The sequence below is a fragment of the Scyliorhinus torazame genome, chromosome 13 (assembly GCF_047496885.1).
Source record: "Scyliorhinus torazame isolate Kashiwa2021f chromosome 13, sScyTor2.1, whole genome shotgun sequence".
NCBI lineage: Eukaryota > Metazoa > Chordata > Chondrichthyes > Carcharhiniformes > Scyliorhinidae > Scyliorhinus > Scyliorhinus torazame.
Genome location: NC_092719.1, coordinates 198,552,501 through 198,580,293, shown reverse-complemented (window position 1 = coordinate 198,580,293; position 27,793 = coordinate 198,552,501). Strand labels below are relative to the sequence as shown.

Here is a 27,793-nt window from a genome sequence, read left to right as displayed (position 1 = left end):
GAGAATGTGCAAATTCCTCACGGACAGTATCCCAGGGCTGGACCAAACCTGGGTCCTCAGCGCCGTGAGGCTAACCACTCCGCCACCAATCTGCCGAAATTAATTTTCAATGTTAAAATGTATAGTGATCTACGGGTCTTTCTCTTTTTTTAATAAATGTTCACCTTCACCCAAGTTGAGTGTAGAAATAAAATCACTCAATATGGAGAAGCAGCTGATATACAAAATGCATTGCACTGTGTTGCACAAATCAGAGTGTGGAGAATGCAACAGACTTATTATTGGTAACAATCCAAGAGAGGCAGGATGACACAATGATGTAACAAAGTGGGAGGAATGGAGTTTCATCAACAATATTCCACATGTTGGGTTTCTCGGCCACGCTCTCAGGGAATACATGTGCCAATATTAAAATATGGAGAGAGAATTGTGCAGAAATGAACTGTTTTATTTTTGTACACTCCACAGGAGAGGTTGACTGTACATGTTTAGAAAGCAAGGCTACCGTTTTATTTTTTTAAATTTCTCCTTGATTGTAAATGATGTGCAACTCAGTCAACAGCTACATTCAGGAACAAACTCGCCTCATGCACATCGCACATCGAAAAAAAATGACTGCACACGGAGACGCCCAATGAGAGATTGAAAGCTGTTGTTGAAAAAAAAAGAAAATAAAGAGGATAAAAGGTGCAGAGAAATTATACACAAAAAAAATTATCAATGTACATAATGCAAAGTCAGGCAACTAAATCCTCTGAGGATAACAAGTAGTTGTGGTATATACAGAGTGTTCTGAATAAAAGAACAGTATTAAACTCTCATTATACAATATGCAGCAAGGCTGCATCACTTGTTTAAGCTTGTATTTGTCACATGTTACATCTTTCAAAATGGAGACCGCTCCTCCCTTCAGTTGAACAAACACCTGAATTTAAGATTTCAAATTAAAAAAAAACTTTTGAGATTGTAACAGTCACTGAAATATAACATTTTCTTTCACTCCCGCGCCTCAACACCAGGGGACTCACAGCATCAGGTGTAAAATAAAAACTCTGCAGCACCGTGGATTAAACTCTGCTGTGTGGGTAAGGTAATAGCTAGCCTAGAATGGTTATATATAAAATTAGATAAATAAAATCTTCTACTCCAGGATATTACAGTATGCATGTGAGAAGCTGGCACGTGGAATGGTTGTTTACAGAAACTCTCCCTACCTGATCATTCCTTTCCTTGTGCCTTAATTCCGGACGCTACAAATGCTTTCTTTTTGATTTAAAAAAAAATCTTACTGCACATGACTAGTTTATTTAAAATAAACTGGAGGAAAAAGCCTAAACAATATTTATCTGAATTATAAGCTTAAAATGTACCTTACCAATAGGTACACAATTCTTAACTCTTACTTTTGTTTTTATACAGGGTTTTGTACAGTATGAAGGGGGTTCTAGCAAATGCTGGTTTAGGCCCAACAATCTCCAGAACATGAGGTCCATACTTCAAAGTTGTTTATGCCACAATAGGTACATATGCTGGTGGCCCATATAGACACACATAGATGAGTTATAAATCCAGGTAAACATCTCCAACATGATCATAGTATGTCCATAGTCTAGTACGTGCTTGATTGTGTTCTTACATTTGCACCTTGGACCTGTGGAGGTTGGTACTGGGTTATCCCAGTATTTCGGTAGTGCTGAGAACTTGATGCTGTGGTAATCTTGGCTCCAGAGTGAAGTGGTTGCCCCGAATTTGCTGAGCTTAAGGTCCATGAACCCGATGGTGATGGCCTTGCAGTCTGTGAAACAGTAGAATTTATGGTGCTCAAGTTTGGGGTAAGAGTGGAGTCAGTTGTTATACTTTTTGTGGTGCTTTGTAGTGGGCTAGCAGCTATAGAAGGAGTACTTACAGAATTAGTCATTTGTTGAGTGCTATTCAATGTATGGAAAACACTCTCAGAATGCTGCTGACCACTATAGTACCCAGAATTCCCAACATACTGGACCACAGAGGTATCAGTAGATGCTGAATGAACTGGGCTTGAGTAGAGAGTGGAGACAGCAGCAGTCGTGAGGCTGGAATCTAGCTGACTCTGGGATCCACTTTGCCCCAGGGGAAGGGATGAAGATCTGTAGATGTGTCCTGGTGTGTGAGTCATGGGAACACTCGAGGAGCTGTGCGTTCTGTAGGGGGACATTGCTTGTTGCGGAAGTCCATGAGGTTCAGCGGGTTGTCCCTCAGACTGCGCCTGTAAAAGCTGATCAAAAGCCATTCATTTTATATAATATTTAGATATATTTTAAATGAAACAACACACTCTGTTCAGTGTATAATTTAAAAGCATACATTTAGATAGAAAATGCATTCATTTGGATTGTCGCTTTAACTGCCCATATTCTTTGTTTAGATTCATCCCATCACTGAATAACGGATTTTATATAAAATATATATCCCGAGGCTGCATTTGAACTGTAATTTTAATGCATCAAAAGGAGAAGAAAAAACTTTCAAATGTGTCAGCTATTACATTGGCTGCCACCTCAGTAATTTTTAGGAGGGCCACAATGAATTTCATGGGGAGCTGCATCAATGTGACACCTTACTGGCCTCAAGACAGAATGACAGACTCTCCTAAGCTAACAATAATGAAATTAATCGCTGTGAGAGAAGCCAGAATGTAAAGTATATTTTCAAATACACACTCCTTGCTTGAAACACTTTTGTACACAAATCAGATGCTTCTTTTCAACCATTTTAAAGAGTGGAGTAAAAATGGGCTATCATGAGTATAAATCTTTAAAACAATAAGGTTACTTTTATGCAGGTTGTTCAAGAATCCAAGGATTGATAATCACTGGGCAGATGGAGTAATGATTCTTAATGCAATTCACTACTCTGCATCTCGAAAATGTCCAGGAGCTCAGAGTGGAGATGACAAGGCCCGAGAACAACCAGGAGCCAGTGCTAACTTGGGAATTTGGTGCCGGTGGCAATTTGGTGCACAGGGAGGAGGAGGAACTGCTTCCAATGGCTGGTGAGTGTTCAAGGCTTTAAATTATTAATTTGGTAAGCAAGTAGGTGATTGATGGTGAGTTTAAGATTTTCTCTTTCATAAATGGGGTGGGGGAGAGTGGAAGGAGTAGTTGTAAAGCAGTACTTTGCATTAAATGTATAGCTATACTAGTTAAACTACATAATATAACAACAGCTAACAACTGAATCGTATTTTTGAACTTGAAATCTGATTAGTTCATAAAACAATAAAGATGGCAGGCAGCTGATGTGTTGCAGTTGTAGCACTTGGAAGCTGGTAAATACGAGCATGATCCATGGCAACCGCATATGCTCTAAATATAACACTGCAATACATCAGAAAGTTAGGTGGAAATTTTCTTCCAGGAGGCAGTCTCACTCTTTAGGCTAGGTACTTCTGATTTGATCCACGGTCAAGTTCGGGCGGGTTTGACTGTGAGTGAGGTAGGTGTGGGAACCTAGAAGGGAGCAATAGAGGAGTCCCAGTCACTGCTATTGTCCAGCATGTTCGAGGTTCTTGCAGCTTGCGTGGATGAGAGCAGTGTACGAGTAAACTGACCCCAGCACCATGGTGCGAGGAGCCATTCAGGATTGGGTAGTGTAAGGAAATGTAATTATTGTACGGGACAGTATAGTTTGATGGATATATATGGTTCTCTGCAGCCATGAGCATGAGCCCGAAGGCTGCATTGCCTGCTCAGTGCCTGAAATAAGGACATCATCTCTGGGCTGTACAGAAACTTGTTGCGGGAGGGGGACGATCCAGTTGTCATGGTGCAAGTGGCTGCCAATGAAACAGGTAGGACTAAAAAAGTGGTTTTGCTGAGGGAGTATGAGCAGCTAGTGGCTAAATTTAAAAGCAGAATCACAAATGTATTATTAATGAAGTCTTAATAATGAACTTGGAAAAGCATAGAATCATTGGCATAAATTAACATGGTTTTACGGAAGGGAAATCCTGTTCCTGTTTGACAAATTTATCCCCGTGTGTGCGTGGGTTTCCTCCAGGTGCTCCGGTTTCCTCCCACAGTCCAATGATGTGCAGCTTAGGTGGATTGGCTAAGCTAAATTGTCCCTAGGTGGCGTTACGGGGTCCGGGTGGGGGATTGGGCCTAGGTGAGGTGCTCTTTCAGAGAGCCGGTGCAGACTAGATGGGCTGAATGGCCTCCTTCTGCGCTGTAGGGATTTTATGATTAGAGTTTTTGAGAATACAACCAGAAGGGTAAAGAGGAACCAGTAGATACAGTATGTATAGATTTCCAAAAGGTGTTTGACAATGACCAACAGAAAAAGTTGATACAACTGATCACGAGTGATATGTTAGCATTAATATCTTAGGTGTAAAATCTGTAAATACTGATGATCAGAGAGAATTAGGTCTGCTTGTACAAGGAACACAAAAGGTTAAAGTGCAGGTACAACAAGTAATTAGGAAAATGAATGACATGTTGGCCTTTATTTCTGTACTCCAGTCCCCTTGCAACAAGGGTGGAATTCTCCCATCTGGGACTAAGTCTTGTGGCAAGGGCAGAAACATGGCATGTTTCCTGCTGAGAAGGCTGGTGGGAAACCACGCCATATCTTCTGATCTCGACCTCATTAATTATGCACAGGTGGTTTAACGCCACATTCTGTGGCGGGGCGGGCATAATGGCACGAATCCTACCATCATATCTGGGTGCCATATTATAAAGGCGCTCAACTTCACTGGCCCACCATTGAAGAAAGAAGATGGACCTTCCTGATGACATTGTCCCGAGGTCCAGGGTTGCTGGTAGCCTCCCTCCCGAACTCTGGCGGCAGCCTCAGGCTTTCTTAAGGTAAGTCCTGACTTCTGCATGTCACATTGTTCCAGGTGTGTTCTCTGGGCATATTTTCCTGCTGGTGTCGTGGAGCATCGGGAGTGGGGGAAGATTATGGACAGGCCTTCAGGCCTGTATCTCATTAGCGGGATGAAAATCAGTTTCACGCCGGCCACCAATGGATTTCCCAATCTGCCATGGCACGTACCAGTGCAAGATCCCATGGGAAATTCACATTGCCATGAAACGGATTTTTAAACTCCCACTGAATTCTCCCCCCACTGCCTGCTATTGGAACCCGATGGCAGAGCTATGGGTGAATTCCACCCAAAGTCTTGCCATATTTGTACAGCACTTTGGTAAGGCCACACCTGGGCTACTAGGTACAATTTTGGTTTCCATATTTAAGGAAGGTTAGCTCAGTGTTGACTGGACGGTTAGTTTGTGATGCGGAGCGGCGCCAACAGGGCGGGTTCAATTCCCGCATTGGCTGAGGTTATTCATGATGAAAGCCCACCTTCTCAACCCTGCCACTCGCCTGAGGTGTGGTGACTCTCAGGTTAAATCACCACCAGTCAGCTTTTAAAGGGAGAGGCCTCTGAGACTGTGCCGACATTTACATTATGTGGCAGAAGTTTGCACATTAAATCAGTTAAATGTGGAAATTCTGTAATTGTTTTCAGTGATTTTATACTGTGTGCCATTGCAGGTCCTGTGACTGCAGTGTAGGAACCACCAAGATGACAACAATTTGTCCTTTTACACTTTTAATCCTGCTGTAAAAGGCCTTTTTTTTTTAATAAGGGTAAACTGTTTTTTTAAACAGTGTACTAAGTTCCTAGGTACTGATAACAGCATCACTGTCACTGAAAAACTCATTTTATTTATGGAATGTCAAATTTCTTCTTTAATTTTTAACATTTGATTTATGTTATATTTCAGCTTCTACCTTCATCCAGATAAGGTGCTGCACAAAAGGCTACTGTATAAGATAAAGGTGCGTGGCATTACGGGTAATGTATTAACATGGATAAAGGATTGGTTAACTAACAGAAAGCAAAGAGTGGGAATAAATGAGTGTATTTCTGGTTGGCGATCAGTGGCTAGTGGTGTGCCTCAGGAATCAGTTTTGGGATCGCAATTGTTTACTTACATAGATGATTTGGATTGGGGACCAATTGTAATGTGTCAAAGTTCGCAAAGGACACTAAGATGAGTGGTAGAGCAAAGTGTGCAGAGGAGAGTGAAAGTTGCAGAGGTTATAGATAGTTTAAGTGAGTGGCAAGGGTCTGGCAGATGGAGTACAATGTTGGTAAATGTAAGGTCATCCATTTTGGTCGGAATAACAGCAAAATGGACTATTATTTAAATGGTAAAAATGCTGCTGAGCAGAGGGACCTGGGTGTCCTTGTGCATGAATCGCAAAAAGTGTCTCTTTACTTGAGAATGGATGCACTGAAGGGGGTGCAGAGGAGATTCACTAGGTTCATTCCGGAGTTGAGAGGATTGGCTTAATAATAATAATCTTTATTGTCACAAGTAGGCTTGCATTAACACTGCAATGAAGTAACTGTGAAAATCCCTAGTCACCACATTCCGGCTGGGACCCTGGCGCAGTGAAGCAACAGTGTGAACCACTGTGCTACCGTGACGCTTACGAGGAGAGACTGAATAGACTGGGACTATACTCATTGGAATTTAAAAAAATCAGGGGGCATCTGATAGAAACACACAAAATTATGAAGGGAATAGATAAGATAGAAGCAGGGAGGTTATTTCCACTGACAGATGAAACTAGAACTAAGGGGCATAGCCCCAAAATAAGGGGGAGCAGATTTAGGACTGAATTGAGGAGGAACCTCTTCACCCAAAGGGTTGTGAATCTGTGGAATTCCCTGCCCAGTGTAGCAGTTGAGGCTATCTCGTTAAAGGTTTTTAAGGTGAAGATAGATAGATTTTTGAACAGCAAAGGAATTAAGGGTTATGGTGGGCAGGCGGGAGTCAACAAAAAGAACAGCCATGATCTTATTGAATGATGGAGCAAGCTCGAGGGGCCAGATGGCCTACTCCTGCTCCTAGTTCTGATGTTCTTAAGTTAATTCTCTCTGACAAATATTAAATAAAATTGAAATAAATGTAGTGCCTTTTACTTTTGTGACTGTCTTGCTGACTGTGAGAATACTTCAGTGTGATTGGCTGGTTACTTTACTTGATGTGGGTCCCTGTTGTCGCACGCTTGGAGAGCCCCTTGACTTGACATCAGATTCAAACTGACATCAGGAAAGGGGAAATCAATGCTACAGAGATCACTAGATATTTGTGGGCAGCATTCTGTGGATCAGCAATAACAACATTGCTGTTGGCTGCAAAATCCAATTTGCAATTATTGGGAAATTAGTCAGTCACAGAATCTATGCTTGGGGAGCAACTGAGCAAACTTTGCAGCATGAAACAAGAGACATTTTTGAATCATACTCTCCTGAATGAGATCACTCAAGAACAGTGGAGAAAGAAAGCGACCAGCTGCAAGGACAGCAGAGGGAAATCCAACTTACAGTTGCAGGGAAGTCTCAAGTTACTGGAAGGCTTCCCTACACCTGTCTAAATTACACAACTGTGAGGTAGACTCAGTAGAAAGTGGCCCTGGACAATACTGGAGAGCAGAGGACTATTGGGACATGAGAGACAGAATACAACAAGAATAGGAGAGCAGTCATAATGGAATATTCAAACAGGACAACAGCAGGCGTTTCCGCGCTGGACTGAAAAACAAAGTAAGCATATGAAGCAGAGTATAGAGGGGTATGGGAAAGGAGCAGAGCAGTGGGATTAACACTGCATCAGCACAGACACAATGAGCTAAGTAACTTCATTCCGGTCTGCAAACCTTTTTGGTTCAATTATACAATTTGGAAGAATTGGTTAAGCATTGAAAGGCTTATTTACCTGATGGTTATATCTGGAAGGACTGTGACCATATCTCTGGGGACTATGAATAGGAGAAACTTTGGTGCGTGCTGCACCATGTGTCTCTGGACCATCACCATTTGCAGTATCTGAAAAGGCATCATGAACAAAAATGTTATATTGGCTGTGAAAACAAGGGTTGATAATTATACTGTTTGTCTCAATAGAAGGTATGCAGGTTAACCCCAAACTGTAAAAGGCTCAAAAAACCCTCTCATTCCATGCTTTCTTATGCAATGCTTTGGGCACTGCAACAATACTGATCTCGACTGGCGTTATGTATGGGAGCATGGAGGGCATCACCGTCAGACTTGTATGTGATGCTCATGGCTTCTGAAAGATCAGAGATGCCAAATGCTGGCCTGTAAAGATCCACCCAACAAAGTCCAACACCAAAACAAATGAAATTAATTTTAACACTCAACTATTTCTTTAAATATTTCTCCACCAACACAGTTGCTATCCACCTTATATGGTTCTATGGAGTAGTAAGATAATACAGGCTGTGCACAGCCTTCAGTTGAAAACAGAAATAGCAGCAAAAGTTATCACCACCACATTGTCCATCTCACTTTTTCTGGACTACTGGAATTGTTCAAGTTCTATATTATTTACATAGAAAACTTGTGCTCCAGAACGAGCTGTGCCTCTATCCACACTGTTCTTGTATATCTAGTATAGTGGCCCAGTATAGCGCACGGTGGCACAGTGGTTAGCCCGACTGCCTCACATGCCAGGGACCTGGGTTTGATTCTGACCTCAGGTGACTGTGTGGAGTTTTCACGTTCTCCCCGTGTCTGCGTGGGCTTCCTCCGGGCACTCCGGTTTCCTCCCACAGTCCAAAGATGTGCAGGTTAGGTGGATTGGCCATGATAAATTGCCCCTTTGTTTTCAAAAGGTTAGATAGGGTTATGGGGATAGGACGGGGGCGTGGTTCTAGGTAGGATGCTCTTTTGGAGGGTCAGTGCAGACGATGGGCCAAATGGCCTCCTTCTGCACTGTAGGGATTCAATGTGTATTCTACTGGCAACGATCTGATGAAGTGAAAAACAACCCGGGTATGACGAGTCCACAAAAAGTAGACACACCAATCCACTTAATCACCACTCTTCAGTCTACTCACATAAGTGAACCGATGCAGGGTGGCACAGTGGTTAGCACGGCTGCCTCACAGTGCCAAGGACCTGGGTTCAATCCTGGCCCCAGGTATCTGTCCTTGTGGAGTCTGCATATTCACCCCATGTCTGCATGGGTTTCACCCCACAACCCAAAGATGTGCAGGGTAGGTGGATTGGCCACGCTAAAACTGCCTCTTAATTGGAAATTTTTTTGTTTAAAAAGTGAACTGATGGAAAATATTGGCTGTAATGCCATCAAGCACCTCTGGCAAAATTGAAGTCAATGGGAACCTGGAGGCAAAACTCTCTGCTGGTTAGAGTCATGCTTAGCACAAGGACAGATAATGGTGATGTTTTTGCGAAATACAGTTTCAACTTCTACAGGTTACACCCCACACACCCTCATGATCGGACGCCCCATGAAAGGCACAGAATTTTTATTAGGTTTAGATTTGACCAGCCCCGAAGTGACGGCCCTCACACACGAGAAAGCAGTGGAACAATTAGTGGCGAATGTTAAAACGGCTCAGCTAGCAGCCGCAGTGAAATTGGGCACAAGAAACAGAGCAAGGCCTGTTTCGATAAGGCAGTGCATGCGACTGAGTTCAGTGTAGGACACCAAGTCATGCTCTCCGTATACAACCCCAGCACATTCCTGTCACCAAAGTACTCGGGTCCGTACTCCATTGCGGACAAAGTAAGCCCTTCCAACTACAAAATAAAGTACCCCAATGGAAAGACTGTGTGGTTCCATATCAACCAGCTGAAGGCATATGGAACACAGTCTAACCACGCATACCATGTCATGCTCGACGCAGCACGCCCCGCCCACAGCCAATGTAACCCTACCCTCCCCAACACGTCCAGCCCAGCCACGGATTCAACCCCGACTCCACCCCCGAACTATAGACTCCGCCCCGGAACGCCCATAGACAGCAGCAGCAGCGACAGTGACTGTGACTCGGACGATAGCCACAGTACACCTCCCTACTATCCCCTTGCAACAGGACCCACACCCAGTGAATCTGACCACGATTCGAGTGATCCCTTCACGATCACTTTACTAAACAAACCCCACCACCGACCACCGACTTACAATGACGACCCTGATTCCGTCCCCACTGAACTAGACACCACCTTTTGGCACCGAGATAATTCGTACAGACTCGACCGGAATGACGAGAGCGATCCAAAATCACACCATGCAGCCCTATCAGCCCTGATACACTCGAGAGTTTGGCATCCGGGAGAAGATGACGACTTTGAGTCTGACTCCCAAAACGAGAACCCCTTTGCGACCCTGTTCGCAACCGATAACTGAGGTGTCCAGATGATGGTTTAAAAGGAACCGCTTGGGAGAAACGGTGTCCTTTCTGATGGAACCTGCAACATGTTTGATGTTGTTTGTACTTGTACTGTTAAATGTTGTATGTCAGACCGAAAACAAAATTTCCACAGCCCCACGCCCTTTCGGATGAAACCACTGAGAACTTGCCCGCAGAGACTTGTTAATGTCCCAGACGCCAGTTCAGAGGAACTCGTCTGTGACAGAAACACAGACCCCCATTCGTAGCTGCCCTTCTGGTTCGAAGGAAGAACCAATATGGCAACCCCCCCCCACGACGACTACATTTCTTGCCCGTTCTTGTCGGTTGCTCGTCGGCAGTGGAGAAACGGCATTGGGACCCGCCCTGCCTGGGGCCCCCCCCCTCTGGTCAGCTACGCTCGGGTAGGGCACACACGGCATCGGTCACCGTCCTACCCGGGGACTCCATCCAAATCGTACCCGTCGCGGCCCATACGCACCTCATTTTGGCAAGTTTGTTCAAAAAGTTTTGTTTTGTTTTCAGGTGACCCTTAGGTTGCCAACCCTCAATTTACATCCTCAAACATTTGGATGGTAAACCGCACAGTCTGCAAGACGGCTCGCACTGGTTCAGTATTTGTAAGTGTGTCTTGTCCTGAAATTCGGTTTTTGGAAAAAAATGAGGGAGTCACACATAGTGATCAATTATAAAGGGAATCACACATAGTGACCAATTATAAAGGGAGTAATTGGCACTAACGGACAGACAGGCTATCATACGAGATAGTAAACCAAGATAGTAACAGACACTATGCTTGATCCCACAGAACTCCAGAAGCTCCAGGACCAGAGAAGAGAAGAGAAATGAAAGAAGAAGAACCATGAGGACATCCTCCGCGTGGCTCATAACCCTAATGGACATTTGGTTGCGCGCGAACGCGAACCTCCTGACCTCAACTCCCCCAGCCGTTAATGATTCACTTACCCACAGTACCCAGAGCCCAGTCAAGCGACACCACACCATCTTGGTGTGACAGGTTTATAACCTGGTACTTCCTGTCCTACGTGATAGAATACCTATTGGTATTGGCGATACTCTGCTGCAGCGTGCAGACTATTCGTCTGAGAAAATGGAGGAGAGCCTACCGCGCTCGCACCCTGGTATATAGGATCAGATCCCCTATTTTCGGATATGACCAGACCCCTGACCCCCGCGATTTATAATAAAGAGCATTCGTTTGCGATTTGTTGTAAATAAAAAAATGTTCAAGAGCAATTGTACAATCCTGCGCTTGACTGCCAAGCCAGAAAAATGTGTATAATACTGCTATGATTTTGTTTGTATGGTTTAGGAAGTTAGTGTGATGAAATGTTTAAGTGAGTGTAGTTTGATAAGGATAGTTAGAGGTTCCGATTTTCTTGTTTTGTAATGCATGTCCCTGTTTGACATAGCGGCCCTTAGAATTGTCAGTTAAAAATTTTTGCATAGTTATGGTCAGTGTGGAGGCCATAGAAGAGTGTTTGCCGGGTCAGGGAATGAAAAACAACGCAGTTATGTGATCCTTCACGCTTCGCGTTAGGATCACAAGGAGGGTGTGTAGCCACCCGAGTTGGCCAAGTCCCGATTTAAAATGGAGAACAGCAAAGGCTGAAGGGAAATTCAGCCAACACAGGCAGAAACCAGCAGGTTCGAGTTACTGTGTATTAAACTCTGCAAAAGCCCAGACAGCATAGATACAAGCAGCCATCTGCATAATAATGTAGTAGCCATCTACATACTAATGAGCAATCCCCGGGACATTTGGGATAAACAAAGCCAAGCCAGACTCACCGGCGCCAGCAGGAGCCAACACAAAAGAGGTTAACGGATACCTCAAGACCGCCCATCGATCAGGGAGCCGCTCCAGTATTGGAGAAATCGAACCAAGCGATTGGAACGAAGTCCAATCACCTAGAACCAGGTACAGGGTCCGCCCCGAAAGGCGGGAAGCCCCTGGGGACTATAAAGTTAAGCCTCCAAGTTCAAATCGTTCTTCTTGACCGGGTCACACAGCAACGTGAACCAATCTTGACCGTGACCGGTTCAACTGCCGCCAAGAGACCGTAAGTCTTAAGTCAACGCTGGCTACGACATAGGCACTCCTAGCTACCAGTCCATACCGGCTTTGAATCCCGCAGTTTCAGAAACCGAACGAAAGGCCATTTGTTCCCCTGACCTGGTGGGCCAGTCCGAAGCTAAGTATAGGCCTGTTAGTTGTAGAAGTAGCTTAGAAGTAGAATTTGTGCATGAGTAGCGATTTACTGTGTATAATAAATGTGCTTTGACTTGAATCTTACTTATTGGTGTATTGAGTTATTGATCATTACTTGAACTTGAACCTCGTGGCGGTATCATAAAGATACCCGATGACTCGAGAGCAAAAGTTATAAAACAGAGCCAATTGAACCAACCAAAAGTTAGCAACATATTACTGGCGACTCTGGTGGGACCTGGGGGCAAAACTCTCTGCTGGTTAGAGTCATGCTTAGCACAAGGACAGATAATGGTGACTGTTGGAGGCCAATCATCTCAGTCCCAGGATATCTCCATAGGCATTCTTCTGGGCAGTGTTCTAGGCTCAACCATATTCAGCTGCTTCATAATGGCCTTCCTTCCATGATACGGTTGGAAATGGGGATGTTCACTGATGATTTCAATGTTCAGATCCATTTGCAACTCCTGGATAGTGATGCAGTCTATGCCCACCAACAGTAGGATTTGGACAACAGTCAGGCTTATTCTGACCAGTGGCAACTAACATTTGCATCACACAAATGCCAGCTATAACTCCTGCAAGAGAAATCTAACCACCTCCTCTTGCCATTCAATAGCTAGCAACCTCCTGACCAGGGATGGATATCATTGACCAGAAACTAAACTGGACAAGTCACATAAATATAGTGTTTATACGAGGTCAGGTGCTGGGAATTCGGCAGTGAGTAAGTCACATCCTGATTCCCCAACACCTGTCCACCATCTACAAGGCACAAGTCAGGAGAATCACCACTTGCCTATGTGTACAGTTCCAACAACACTCAAGAAGCTCATCATCATTCTGGACAAAGCAGCCCACTCGACTGGCACCTCATCCACCATCTTAAATATTCACTCACCCCACCACTGACATATAGCGATAGCTGTGTGTACCACCTACAAGATTATAGGATCATACAAACTCGTGAACTCTATCATCTAGAAGAACAAAGGCAACAGGCAGCTGAGATCACCAAAACTTGCAAGTTCCTTTCCAAGTCACACATCATCCTGACTTGCAACTATTTCCTTTACTGTCACTAGGACAACGTAAAAAACCTGCAGTTCGGGATGTGAGTATCACGGACAAGGTCAGCCACTGTCCATCCCTAGTTGCCCTCGAGAAGGTGGCGGTGAGCCACCTTCTGGAAATGTTCGGTCCACATGGTATAGATACACTACAAAACTGCGAGGTAGGAAATTCTAGGACTTTGGGGACGATCAAGTTCACCAGAGGAGGGGTTCACCTCATGGTGGAAGCTGTTCATCGACTTCTTTAAGGAGTATTGAGTCGTCAGCGGGGGTGGGGTTTCTTTTTTCAGTTCAGGTTGGGTTAAAAGTTTAAGAGGGAGGCAGGCGTTGGGGGAGGGGGGGGGGCGGAGAGGAGATGGCTGGGGTGTGTGTAAGGATGTTTAGGCTGTTTACTGTTGCCGTGGTTGTTTTTTGTGTTGTTTCTTCTTTGTTATGTATATATTTGAAAATGCCTTCAATAAAATGTTTTTTTTAAAAAAGTAATTAAGTTCTACATCCAGCTCACATCATACTGTTTGTCTCAAGGATCTCCAATAGGTTAGAAATTCCAGGAAACATATTGGGCGCGATACTCCGGAAAACGTTCTAAGTGTGGTAGCGAGTGGGAATTGCCGCGAGCTTCCCGCCGTTTTGCCCAGCGAGGCCGGCAACGCAATTCAACGTTAATTGGTCCACTTAACGAAGCCTCACGGGCTTCTCACCGCAACTGACTGCGCTTGCCAGCCCCCTGTTAACTAGACCGAGCAGCACTTAAGCTGCACTTGCTCAGCCAACCCCAGCCAGATCGCAATAATGGCGCCGAGGAGACCAGCACCAAGATTCAGAACGGCTGACCTACAGAGGCCCCGGGACGAGGTGGAGGCCAGGAGGAATGTCCTGTTTCCCAGAGGGTCCCGGAGGGGGAGCCACAGTGTGGCGTGGGACAAGGTGGTGGAAGCTGTCAGCTCGGGGGGTGTGACCAGGAGGATTGGCCTTCAGTGCCGGAAAAGGGGTAACGTCCTACACCGGGCAGCACGGGTGAGTAGACACCAACGCTCAGCCACCCCCCCCCCCCAGCTAAAGTGAGCATCCAACCCCCTCCCAAGCCTGCCTGCACAGCCCTCTCCCACCACAATGAACCACACATGTGGCTAATGATGCCCACTCTGTGTCTCCTCAGGAAACGCTCTCCCACAATTGGCAGGAGAGAGTCCAGACTGGCAGTGGGGTGCCAGACATCAGAATCCTCACCTTCGAGGACCGGGCCCTAGAGGTGACTGGTGTGGCTGAGGACAGGGCAGTCACCAACGCAGAAGGTGGCCTACGCCACAGAGGTGAGGAACCACTGGGCTCCACCCGGAGGACCTGTCAAACGTGAGGACTGATCGCCTTACTGACTGACCCATCCCTCTCACTGATTACATGTCCATTCTCCCGCAGGTCCCATCCCGGGCAGCCCCCACTCCAGACTCTGAGGAGAACACCTAGGAGAAGAGCCCCCAGGATGTAACTGTTGTAGTCGCGGCACAGCTGTCATCCCCACCCTCCATAAGCTCAGATACACACATCTCGATGGGAAAATACTAGTAGTCAGGCGTCTGGGGCACAATCTGATGAGCACCACATTGCTGATGATGCACATTTGGTGGAGGCAGGAACCCCCAGGCGACACAGCAGTCAGAGGGCTGCTGGATCCTCGGATCCAACTTGGTCCCAGCCTGATTGTGAGCCTTAAAAGTGGGTTATCTGGAGCTGATGAAAATGATAGGGAGCGACCGGGACGTTCAGAGGGAGATTTTAGCGTCGCTCCAGCAGATCCATAGCAGCTTGGAGGAGTCCCAGAGGCTACGGGTGCAGGAGAGGGCGCCGGCAATGAATGGCACCAAGGCCAATACTGCTAATGTGGCAACCGCAGTGGAAAGTCTGGTGCACGACGTCGGCACCATGAGTGAAGGTGTCCAAGACATTGCGCAGTCGGTGACGGCCATGGCTGAGGGTCTCGGCAGAATGTCCATCTCGCTGCAGGATGTCACCCAGTACCAGGCCGACCTTGATGAGGCTCTGTGGGACATGTCCCGCTCTCAGATGGGCATGCCTAAGGCGCTGAGGAGCTTGTCCCAGTCTCAGATGGGCATGGCTGAGGCACTGCAGAGCTTGTCCCAGTCACTGAGGAGCATTGCCAAGGGCGCCAACACCATCGTGCGGACCATGGGCAACTGCCAGGGCTGACAGACCAGATGATGCAGGGGGAGCCGGGGCTCAAACCAACTGCACCTCCGTCCCAAGGTGAACTCCAGGTCCTATGGGCACCGACCAGGATGAGAGGGCGCTGAGTGCCAACCCGGACCCGTCCCATGGAATGGCGACGGTGGGCACCAGCTTCCATGTGTTCTACTCCTCTGATGAGGCCGCGTCTCGATGTCAGCACATGGGACAGGGCATCACAGCTGTACATGTGCCGTATAGAAGTGAGCCGGGGCACTCCGGCCCCAGAGGACGCCTGTCAGGTGCATCGAGGGCCACTGGACGAGGTAGGCAGCTGGCTGCCTCCACCTCAGATGTGCATTCTGGGAAAACACCGAGATGGCATGGTAGAGGTCGGAGGGCCAAGCATGTTGAGGATCATGGAGGGCACCGGGGGAGGGGGCATGGGGGATGATATCATTCAAGTACCCAATTCTCATAAATCACAGCACAAAATTTCCCAAAATTTAGCACAAATATGCAATTAGGGAGACCAGGATAGGTAATGTGGAAAAGTTCACACCGGTCTATTAATGGTACTTATTATGAATACACTGACATTACAGTGCTTTGCTGCAGGGAGATAATGCTAACAACCTGGGATGCTGGTACTGATGCCAAATATAATATTGAAATTACTTGTCTATGTTATTGCGAAATAAAAAACATCCATAATTTAGCAGTGGAAAAATACTCAAAAGCACAATTAGAAGGTGCAACCCTATGTAGTTGAACACTGGTGTGGAACAAGTTTTGACATTTATCAACCAAAATAAATTTTGGGATTTCAGAACATGAACTTAAATCCATGCCTTTCACACCTGCATCCTTCTCCCTGCCAGAGTCCAGTGCACCCGTTTCTATTCTCCGTAAAACGCGGTCCAATGTACTTCTTTCATCTCCTGTTCGCTTCATAGTTCCAATTTCTGCCCTCCTGAGAACACGTTCCAACATGCCCGGATTCTCTCGCAATCGCTCTACCGATGTAGGAACCATCCTGAAACATAAAAAGACATGTACAAAAAATGCTTCCCTTCCAAATAGCTTTCCTTTCCTTTTCCTATTTCCTGCTTGGAGGTCCATCCTCCTGGTCCCATTCCTCTGACAATTGCATTTCTGCACATTGGGATGGCTTTCCCCTCATTCTTGGAAGGGGTAACTTGGCATGTAGAAGGAAAAGAATGTCTTACTTACAAACTCTACTGAACAGACAGTGTTAATCTTCTTAACCAAATCAATCTCATTGGGGATGAACTATATTCTGTGAGGTATGATATTCTACACATGAATTGACTGGGTAACTCATGTCTGGATATGTAAATGATTACATTGCTGTTTCTTTTTTCGTAGCATACGTTTTAAAAAAATTTAGAGTACCCAATTCTTTATTTCAAATTAAGAGATAATTTAGCAAGACCATAAGAACAGAAGAACTAGGAGCAGGAGTAGGCCATCTGGCCCCTCGAGCCTGCTCCACCATTCAATGAGATCATGGCTGATCTTTTGTGGACTCAGCTCCACTTTCCGGCCCGAACACCATAACCCTTAATCCCTTTATTCTTCAAAAAACTATCTATCTTTATCTTAAAAACATTTAATGAAGGAGCCTCTACTGCTTCACTGGGCAAGGAATTCCATAGATTCACAACCCTTTGGGTGAAGAAGTTTCTCCTAAACTCAGTCCTAAATCTACTTCCCCTTATTTTGAGGCTATGCCCCCTAGTTCTGCTTTCACCCACCAGTGGAAACAACCTGCCCGCATCGATCCTGTCTATTCCCTTCATAATCTTATATGTTTCTATAAGATCCCCCCTCATCCTTCTAAATTCCAACGAGTACAGTCCCAGTCTACTCAACCTCTCCTCGTAATCCAACGCCTTCAGCTCTGGGATTAACCTAGTGAATCTCCTCTGCACACCCTCCAGTGCCAGTACGTCCTTTCTCAAGTAAGGAGACCAAAACTGAACACAATACTCCAGGATGTGGCCTCACTAACACCTTATACAATTGCAGCAGAACCTCCCTAGTCTTAAACTCCATCCCTCTAGCAATGAAGGACAAAATTCCATTTGCCTTCTTAATCACCTGTTGCACCTGTAAACCAACTTTTTGCGACTCATGCACTAGCACACCCAGGTCTCTCTGCACAGCAGCATGTTTTAATATTTTATCATTTAAAATATTTTGCTGTTATTCCTACCAAAATGGATAACCTCACATTTGTCAACATTGTATTCCATCTGCCAGACCCTAGCCCATTCACTTAGCCTATCCAAATCCCTCTGCAGACTTCCAGTATCCTCTGCACTTTTTGCTTTACCACTTATCTTAGTGTCGTCTGCAAACTTGGACACATTGCCCTTGGTCCCCAACTCCAAATCATCTATGTAAATTGTGAACAGTTGTGGGCCCAACACTGATCCCTGAGGGACACCACTAGCTACTGATTGCCAACCAGAGAAACACCCATTAATCCCCACTCTTTGCTTTCTATTAATTAACCAATCCTCTATTCATGCTACTACTTTCCCCTTAATGCCATGCATCTTTATCTTATGCAGCAACCTTTTGTGTGGCACCTTGTCAAAGGCTTTCTGGACATCCAGATATACCACATCCATTGGCTCCCCATTATCTACTGCACTGTTAATGTCCTCAAAAAATTCCACTAAATTAGTTAGGCATGACCTGCCCTTTATGAACCCATGCTGCGTCTGCCCAATGGGACAATTTTCATCCAGATGCCCTGCTATGTCTTCCTTGATGATAGATTCCAGCATCTTCCCTACTACCGAAGTTAAGCTCACTGGCCTATAATTACCCGCTTTCTGCCTACCTCCTTTTTTAAACAGTGGTGTCACGTTTGCTAATTTCCAATCCGCCGGGACCACCCCAGAGTCTAGTGAATTTTGGTAAATTATCACTAGTGCATTTGCAATTTCCTTTTAGCACTCTGGGATGCATTCCATCAGGTCCAGGAGACTTGTCTACCTTTAGCCCCATTAGCTTGCCCATCACTACCTCCTTGGTGATAACAATCCTCTCAAAGTCCTCACCTGTCATAGCCTCATTTCCATCAGTCACTGGCATGTTATTTGTGTCTTCCACTGTGAAGACCGACCCAAAAAACCTGTTCAGTTCCTCAGCCATTTCCTCATCTCCCATTATTAAATCTCCCCTCTCATCCTCTAAAGGACCAATATTTACCTTAGCCACTCTTTTTTGTTTTATGTATTTGTAGAAACTTATACTATCTGTTTTTATATTCTGAGCAAGTTTACTCTCATAATCTATCTTACTCTTCTTTATAGCTTTTTTAGTAGCTTTCTGTTGCCCCCTAAAGATTTCCCAGTCCTCTAGTCTCCCACTGATCTTTGCTACTTTGTATGTTTTTTCCTTCAATTTGATACTCTCCCTTATTTCCTTAGATATCCACGGTCGATTTTCCCTCTTTTTACCGTCCTTCCTTTTTGTTGGTATAAACCTTTGCTGAGCACTGTGAAAAATCACTTGGAAGGTTCTCCACTGTTCCTCAACTGTTTCACCATAAAGTCTTTGCTCCCAGTCTACCTTAGCTAGTTCTTCTCTCATCCCATTGTAATCTCCTTTGTTTAAGCACAAAACACCAGTGCTTGATTTTACCTTCGCACCCTCCATCTGTATTTTAAATTCCACCATATTGTGATCGCTCCTTCCGAGAGGATCCCTAACTATGAGATCCTGAATCAATCCTGTCTCATTACACAGGACCAGATCTAGGACTGCTTGTTCCCTTGTCGGTTCCATTACATACTGTTCTAGGAAACTATCGCGGATACATTCTATAAACTGCTCCTCAAGGCTGCCTTGACCGACCTGGTTAAACCAATCGACATGTAGATTAAAATCCCCCATGATAACTGCTGTACCATTTCTACATGCATCAGTTATTTCTTTGTTTATTGCCTGCCCCACCATAATGTTACTATTTGGTGGCCTATAGATTACCAATTCACTTATTCTGTATATCTTCTTTGGGGTTGTGGGTGTGAGACCCACGCTGACATGTGGAGAATGTGCAAACTCGACATGGAGTGACCCGGGACCGGGATCAAAACCGGGTCCTCGGAGCCATGAGGCATGAGTGCTAACCACTCTGTCACCGTGCTTCCCCTTCGTAGCCTACATTTAACATTATATCAAACGTTTTTTAGGAACATAGCAAAAAAAAGGCAGGCCATTTGGCCCCTCAAGCCTGTTCTGCCAGGATTGAAATCATGGCTGATATGCGATCTAACTCCATATAACCTCCTTTGACCCATATCTCGAACTTAATACTTTTACTTAACAAAAATCTATCAATCTCAGATCCCTACCTCCTCCTCTAACCAAAAAAAAAGACAATCACTGTAAGGATCCCAGCCGAGTAAAGATCAAGAGGGAGACTCGAGGGCAGGTAGAAGTAGAAAGAAGTTGAACCGTGAGGTCACAGCCTGCAGGTAAGTGATTGGCTGATGACTGTTAAGTAGTTTTTCTTTTCCCTGAGGTGTTATCGTGCGGGGCGCAGTGGTTGCTGAGTGAGTGCTTGCTGAGAAGGGGAGTAAAAAATTTTTTAAACTTACTGTTGGGAGTTTCCAGCTGAATCCGGTCAGAGTGACTGCTGGATAAGTAGTCAAGATTTAAATTGTTTGCGCAGGCCCATAACAGCTGATTGCTGTTCTCGTGTGGGGCTCAGTGGTTGCTGGTAAAGTGTTTTATTTTTACCTGTATTTAAGTTGGGCAGTTTCTAAACCCTAGACACTACACTTGTAGTGTCCCCCACCCTTCCACCTCCTTTAACCTAAGGGGTAGAGTGAATAACAGGTAAGCTCTTTCTTTCTTTTTCTTTTTTTATCTAGAGGGGATGGCAGGGAAGGCAGTGCAAAGTTCCTCCTGCAGAATGTTTGAGGTGAGGGACGCCGTCAGTGTCCCTGCTGATTTCACCTGTGGGAAGTGCACCCATCTCAAACTCCTCAGAAACCGCGTTAGGGAACTGGAGCTGGAGCTGGATGAACTTCTGATCATTCGGGATGCAGAGGTGGTCATAGATAGTAGCTTCAGGACTTAGTTACTCCGAAGAATCAAGATAGATGGGTGACGGTGAGAGGGGCTGGGAGGAAGCAGTCAGTGCAGGGATCCTCTGCGGTCGTTCCCCTCAGTAACAAGTATACCATTTTGGATACTGTTGAGGGGGACGACCTACCAGGGGTAAGCCACGGTGAATGGATCTCCAGCACTGAGTCTGTCCCTGTGGCTCAGAAGGGAAGGAGGGAGAGCAGGAGAGCAATAGTTATTGGCGACTCGATAGTTAGAGGGACAGATAGACGGTTCTGTGGCAGCGAAAGAGACTCACGGATGGTATGTTGCCTCCCGGGTGCCAGGGTCCGTGACGTCTCGGACCGTGTTTTCAGAATCCTTAAAGGGGAGGGGGAGCAGTCACAAGTCGTGGTACACATCAGTACCCACGACATAGGTAAGAGAAGGGACGGGGATTTAAAACAGGAATTTAGGGAGCTAGGGTGGAAGCGGAGAGCCAGGACAAACCATGTTGTCATCTCTGGTTTGTTGCCGGTGCCACGTGCTAGTGAGGTGAGGCACAGGGAGAGAGTGCAGATAATCACGTGGCTGCAGGGATGGTGTAGGAGGGAGGGTTTCAGGTACGTGGATAATTGGAGCACATTCTGGGGAAGGTGGGACCTGTAAAGACAGGACGGTTTGCACCTGAACCAGAGGGGCACCAATATCCTGGGACGGAAATTTGCTACGGCTCTTCGAGGGGGGTTTAAACTAATTTGTCAGGGGGCTGGGAAAACGAGCTGCAGTCCAGAAGCCAGTGTCGAGAGTAGTGAGGTACTGAGGAGGGTATCAAGGTCGCAGGAGTGTACCGGCAGACAGAAAGGTGGGTTGAAGTGTGTCTACTTCAATGCAAGGAGCATCCGGAATAAGGTAGGTGAACTTGGAGCGTGGATTGGTACTTGGGACTACGATGCTGTGGCCATTACGGAGACATGGTTAGAACAGGGACAGGAATGGTTGTTGGAAGTTCCGAGGTATAGATGTTTCAATAAGAGTAGGGAAGGTGGTAAAAGAGGTGGAGGAGTAGCATTGTTAATCAAGGATAGTTTAACGGCTGCAGAAAGGCAGTTTGAAGGGGATCTGCCTACTGAGGTAATATGGGCTGACGTTAGAAATAGGAAAGGAGCGGTCACATTGTTAGGAGTTTTCTACAGGCCCCCAAATAGTAATAGAGATGTGGAGGAAGAAATTGCAAAACAGATTATGGATAGGTGTGGAGGTCTCAGGGTAGTTGTCATGGGTGACTTTAACTTTCCAAATATTGATTGGAACCTCTATAGGTTGAACAGTTCGGATGGGGCAGTTTTTGTACAGTGTGTGCAGGAGGGTTTCCTGACACAATGTGTGGATAGGCCGACAAGAGCGTGGGGGGGGCACATTGGATTTGGTACTCGGTAATGAACCGGGCCAATTTGTTTGTGGGAGAGCACTTTGGAGGTAGTGACCACAATTTGGTGTCTTTCACTATTGCAATGGAGAGGGATAGGGCCATACGGCAGGGCAAGGTTTATAATTGGGGAGGGGTAATTATGATATGATTAGGCTTGAATTAGGGAGCATAAGATGGGAACAGAAACTGTCAGGGAAAGGCACAAATGAAAAGTGGAGCTTGTTCAAGGAACAAATACTGCGTGTCCTTGATAGGCATGTCCCTGTCAGGCAGGGAGGAAATGGTCGTGTGAGGGAACCATGGTTCACAAAAGAGGTTGAATGTCTTGTCAAGAGGAAAAAGGACGAGTGTGTAAGGATGAGAAAACAAGGTTCAGTAGGGTCGCGTGAGGGTTACAAGGTAGCAAGGAATGAGCTGAAAAAAGGGCGTAGGAGAGCTAGGAGGGGGCATGAGAAGTCCTTGGCGGGACGGATCAAGGAAAACCCCAAGGCTTTTTACTCTTATGTGAGAAATAAAACAATGACCAGGGTGAGGGTAGGGCCGGTCAAGGACAGTAGTGGGAACTTGTGCATGGAGTCAGAAGAAATAGGAGAGGCGTTGAATGAATACTTTTCTTCAGTGTTCACAAAGGAGAGGGGCCATGTTTTTGAGGATGTGTGTGTGATTCTGGCGGGTAGGCTGGAGGAAGTAGATGTTCTGAGGAAGGATGTATTAGCAATTTTGAAAAACCTGAGGGTCGACAAGTCCCCTGGGCCAGATGGGATATACCCCAGGATTCTTTGTGAGGAAAGGGATGAGATTGCAGAGCCTTTGCCTTTGATCTTTGGGTCCTCGCTGTCCACGGGGATAGTGCCAGAGGACTGGAGAGTGGCGAATGTTGTTCCTCTGTTCAAGAAAGGGAATAGGAATGACCCTGGTAATTATAGGCCAGTTAGTCTTACTTCGGTGGTCGGGAAGATAATGGAAAAGATCCTGAAGGATAGGATTTATGACCATTTGGGAAGATGCAGCTTAATCCGGGATAGTCAACACGGATTCGTGAAGGGTAGGTCTTGCCTCACAAATTTGATTGAATTCTTTGAGGAGATAACTAAGTGTGTAGATGAAGGTAGAGCAGTTGATGTCGTATACATGGATTTTAGTGAGGCCTTTGATAAGGTTCTCCATGGTCGGCTAATGAAGAAAGTAAGGAGGTGTGGGATAGAGGGAAATTTGGCCAATTGGATAAGTAACTGGCTATCACATAGAAGACAGAGGGTGGTGGTGGATGGAACATTTTCAGACTGGAGACCAGTTACCAGCAGTGTACCACAGGGATCAGTGCTGGGTCCTCTGCTATTTGTGATTTTTATCAATGACTTGGAGGAGGGGGCTGAAGGGTGGGTCAGTAAATTTGCTGATGACACCAAGATTGGTGGAGTAGTGGATGAGGTGGAGGGCTGTTGTAGGCTGCAAAGAAACATTGATAGGATGCAGAGCTGGGCCGAAAAATGGCAGATGGAGTTTAACCCTGATAAGTGCGAGGTGATTCATTTTGGTAGAAAAGATTTGAATGCGGATTACAGGGTCAATGGCAGAGTTCTGAGGAATGTGGAGGAACAGAGAGATCTTGGGGTTCATGTCCACATAGCTCTGAAGGTTGCCATTCAAGTGGAAAGAGCCGTAAAGAAGGCTTATAGAGTGTTAGCGTTTATTAACAGGGGGCTTGAGTTTCAGAGCCGCGGGGTTATGCTGCAACTATACATGACCCTGGTGAGACCACATTTGGAGTATTGTGTGCAGTTCTGGTCACCTCATTATAGGAAGGATGTGGAAGCATTGGAAAGGGTGCAAAGGAGATTTAGCAGAATGTTGCCTGGTTTGCAGGATGAGGAAAGGTTGAGGGAGCTAGGGCTTTTCTCTTTGGAGCGGAGGAGGATGAGAGGCAACTTCATAGAGGTTTATAAGATAATGAGGGGGATAGACAGAGTGGACGTTCAGAGACTATTTCCTCAGGTGGATGTAGCTGTTACAAGGGGGCATAACTACAAGATTCAGGGTGGGAGATATAGGAGGGATGTCCGAGGTAGGGTCTTTACTCAGAGAGTGGTTAGGGTGTGGAATGGACTGCCTGCTGTGATAGTGGAGTCGGACACTTTAGGAACTTTCAAGCGATTATTGGATAGGCACAAGGAGCACACCAGAATGACAGGGAGTGGGATAGCTTGATCTTTGTTTTGGACAATGCTCGGCACAACATCGAGGGCCGAAGGGCCTGTTCTGTGCTGTACTGTTCTATATTCTATGGAAAATGAATTGGATTTAGACTCAACTGCCATTTGGAGAAGGGTGTTCCAAACTTCTTACCACCCTGTGAAGAAGTATTTCTCATTTCCACTCCAGAAAGCCTAGCTTTAAATCTTAGGCTATGTCTCTTTGTGCTATACACCCCAACAAGTGGAAATAGATTCTCTATCTTCTCATTTCGGTTCTTTAATATCCTGAAAATTTCAATACAATCACCCCATAATCTTTTAAGTTCCAGCGAATATAACCTTAGTTTGTTTAATCTTTCCTAACTTAACCCTCAGAGGACAGCTATCATTTTGGGAAATCACTACTGACTCCTTCCAGGGTCACTATGATGCCCAGAACTACTCTCAGTACTTCTGATTTGATGTAACTATGGCTTTGTATAACTGTAGCTGTAGCATAACATCTACATGTAATGTAGTCCTCTAGATAAAAAGGTCAGCATTCCATTAGCCTTTTTGTTTATTTCCTGATCTTGTGCATGATATTTTAATCATTTATGCACCTGAATCCCCAGTCCCTTTGGACTGCCACTGCTTCTAGCTATTCGCAATTTGTTTTTCCCTCTTTAGGTCCAAAGTGGGTGACCTCACATCCAGATACAGTGAAAACCATTTAACACATTTTTTTGCTCATTCACTTTATTAGCACCTTTGTAATGTTATGCTTCCATCTACTCTGCTTACAATGCCACTTATTTTTCTGTTACTGGCAAACTTGAATGTATGGCTTACTATCCCATCATTCAAGTCATTAATAAATATGACAAATAGTTGAGGCCCCACACTAGATTCTTGAGGGATGCCATGCGTCATATTCTGCCAATTAGATTATCTACGTATTGCCCCTATTATCTGTCTCTTGCCATTCAGCCGCTTTCCTAACCATGTCAATAGTTTGCCTTCAATTATATGGGGCAGCATGGTAGCATTGTGGTTAGCACTACGGCTTCACAGCGCCAGAGTCCCAGGTTTGATCCCCGGCTTGGGTCACTGTCCATGCGGAGTTTGCACGTTCTCCGTGTGTCTGGATGGGTTTCCTCCAGATGCTCCGGTTTCCTCCCGAAAGATGTGCTGTTAGGTAATTTCGACATTCTGTATTCTCCCTTTGTGTACCCAAACAGGCGCTGGAATGTGGCGACTAGAGGCTTTTCACAGTAACTTCATTGCAGTGATAATGTAAGCCTACTTGTGACAATAAAGATTATTATTATTATGAGCTTCAACTCTGAGGGACTTTAGCAAATGCCTTCTGGAAATCCATACAAATAACATCCATCGGCATTCTATTTAGACGACTCCTCAAAAAAATTAAGTAGGTGTGTCAGTCGTGGCCTACTCTTTACAAACCCTAAATGAATTAGAATTGAAAGAGAAGTGCAGACAAATGTTGATATCACATTTCCAAATTTGTTGGGAGCTAATTTCATACTCTGCCCATAGATACTCGCTGAGTTGGAAACTGCATATTTAAGAATCAATTAGATTTTAAAAATATACGTAATAACTTCTCAGTGTCACATTTCATTATAAGCAGCAGTTCCCTCACCTCCTGCATTGTGGACAGACACTGATAATTATGGTGCACTTTTAATGGGCCAGAAGGATCCAGTCTGGATCTCTGGTTTGTGCTGAGTTAGTTTCTCTAAGTATAAATAGAATTTTGGAAACCCAACTGGTCTCATTTGTCCTCTGGCTAAGGACAGGCAAGTTCAACCATGCTGAGTTAAGAACATAAGAAGTAGGAGCAGAGGTAGGTTATTCAGCCCTTCAAGCCTGCTCTGACATTCAATGAGTTTATGACTGGTCTTCTACACTTGGAATATAGTGTTCAATTCTGCTCGCCACACTACCAGAAGGATGAAGGCTTTGGAGAGGGTACAGAAGAGGTTGAGCAGGATGTTGCCTGGTGTGAAGGGAATTAGCTATGAGGAGAGGTTGGCTAAACTCGGTTTGTTCTCACTGGAACGACGGAGGTTGAGGGGCGACTTGATAGAAGAAGTTTACAAAATTATGAGGGGCATGGACAGAGTGGATGGTCAGAAGCCTTTTACCCGGGTGGAAGAGTCAATTACTAGAGGACATAGGTTTAAGGTGCGAGGGGTAAAGGTTTCATAGATTTCATAGAATTTACAGTGCAGAAGGAGGCCATTCGGCCCATCGAGTCTGCACCGGCTCTTGGAAAAAGCACCCTACCGAAGCCCACACCTCCACCCTATCCCCATAACCCAGTAACCTCACCCAACACTAAGGGCAATTTTGGACACTAAGGACAATTTAACATGGCCAATCCACCTAACCAGCACATCTTTGGGCTGTGGGAGGAAACCGGAGCACCCAGAGGAAACTCACGCACACACGGGGAGGACGTGCAGACTCCGCACAGACAGTGACCCAAGCCGGGAATCGAACCTGGGACCCTGGAGCTGTGAAGCAATTGTGCTATCCACACGGTTAGGTGATGTGCGAGGGAATTTTTTATTTTTTTTTAAAAAGAGGGCAGTGTGTACCTGGAACTCGCTGCTGGAGGTGGTGGAAGCAGGTACGATAGTATCGTTCAAGGGACATCTTCACAAATAAATGAATAGGATGGGAATAGAGGAATACAGACCCGAGAAGTGTAGAAAGCTTTAGGTTAGACAGGCAGCATGGTCAGCGTAGGCTTGAAGAGCTGAAGGGCCTGTTCCTGTGATGTATTTTTTTGTTCTTTGTTCAACACTGTTTCCTGCACTGTCCCTGTATTACGTGAAGTTTTTAATATTTAGAAATCTATAATCTTTGTCTTGAACATGCTCAACGACTGAGCCTCCCCAGCCCCCCCCTCCCAAGGCAGATAATTCCAAAAGTTCACCACCCTCTGAGTGAAGAAATCACAACCCTAAATGGACTGCCCTTTATTCTGAGGCTATCTACCCTGTTGAGCCCTGTAAGAATTTTTTATATTTGAATGTGATCACCTCTCGTTATTCTAAACTCCAGATAATAAAGGCCCAGCTTTCCTCATAGGACAATCCCTCCATCTCAGGAATTAAAAAAAAAAAAATTTAGAGTACCCAATTATTTTTTTCCAATTAAGGGGCAATTTAACATGGCCAATCCACCTAACCTGCACATCTTTGGGTTGTGGGGTGAAACTCACGCAGACACAGGGAGAATGTGCAAACTCCACACGGACAGTGACCCAGGGCCGGGATTCGAACCCGGGTCTTCAGCGCCATAGTCCCAGTGCTAACCACTGCACCACGTG

At 45.5% G+C, this 27,793-nt stretch overlaps 1 protein-coding gene across 16 annotated transcripts in view; it reads right to left on the bottom strand.

The window, feature by feature from the left end:
* Nucleotides 1-427: 427 nt before the first annotated feature.
* setd5 (SET domain containing 5) overlaps nt 428-27,793 on the bottom strand; it is a 248,224-nt gene continuing 220,858 nt past the window's right edge. For all 16 annotated transcript variants that reach the window (XM_072472824.1, XM_072472838.1, XM_072472839.1 and 13 more), the window contains 3 exons: nt 16,593-16,768; nt 7,779-7,888; nt 428-2,254 (listed from right to left, as the gene is read on the bottom strand). In XM_072472824.1, the coding sequence (XP_072328925.1) occupies nt 1,610-2,254; nt 7,779-7,888; nt 16,593-16,768 (931 nt within the window). In that variant the 3' untranslated portion in view covers nt 428-1,609. The remainder of the gene's footprint in view (nt 2,255-7,778; nt 7,889-16,592; nt 16,769-27,793) is intronic.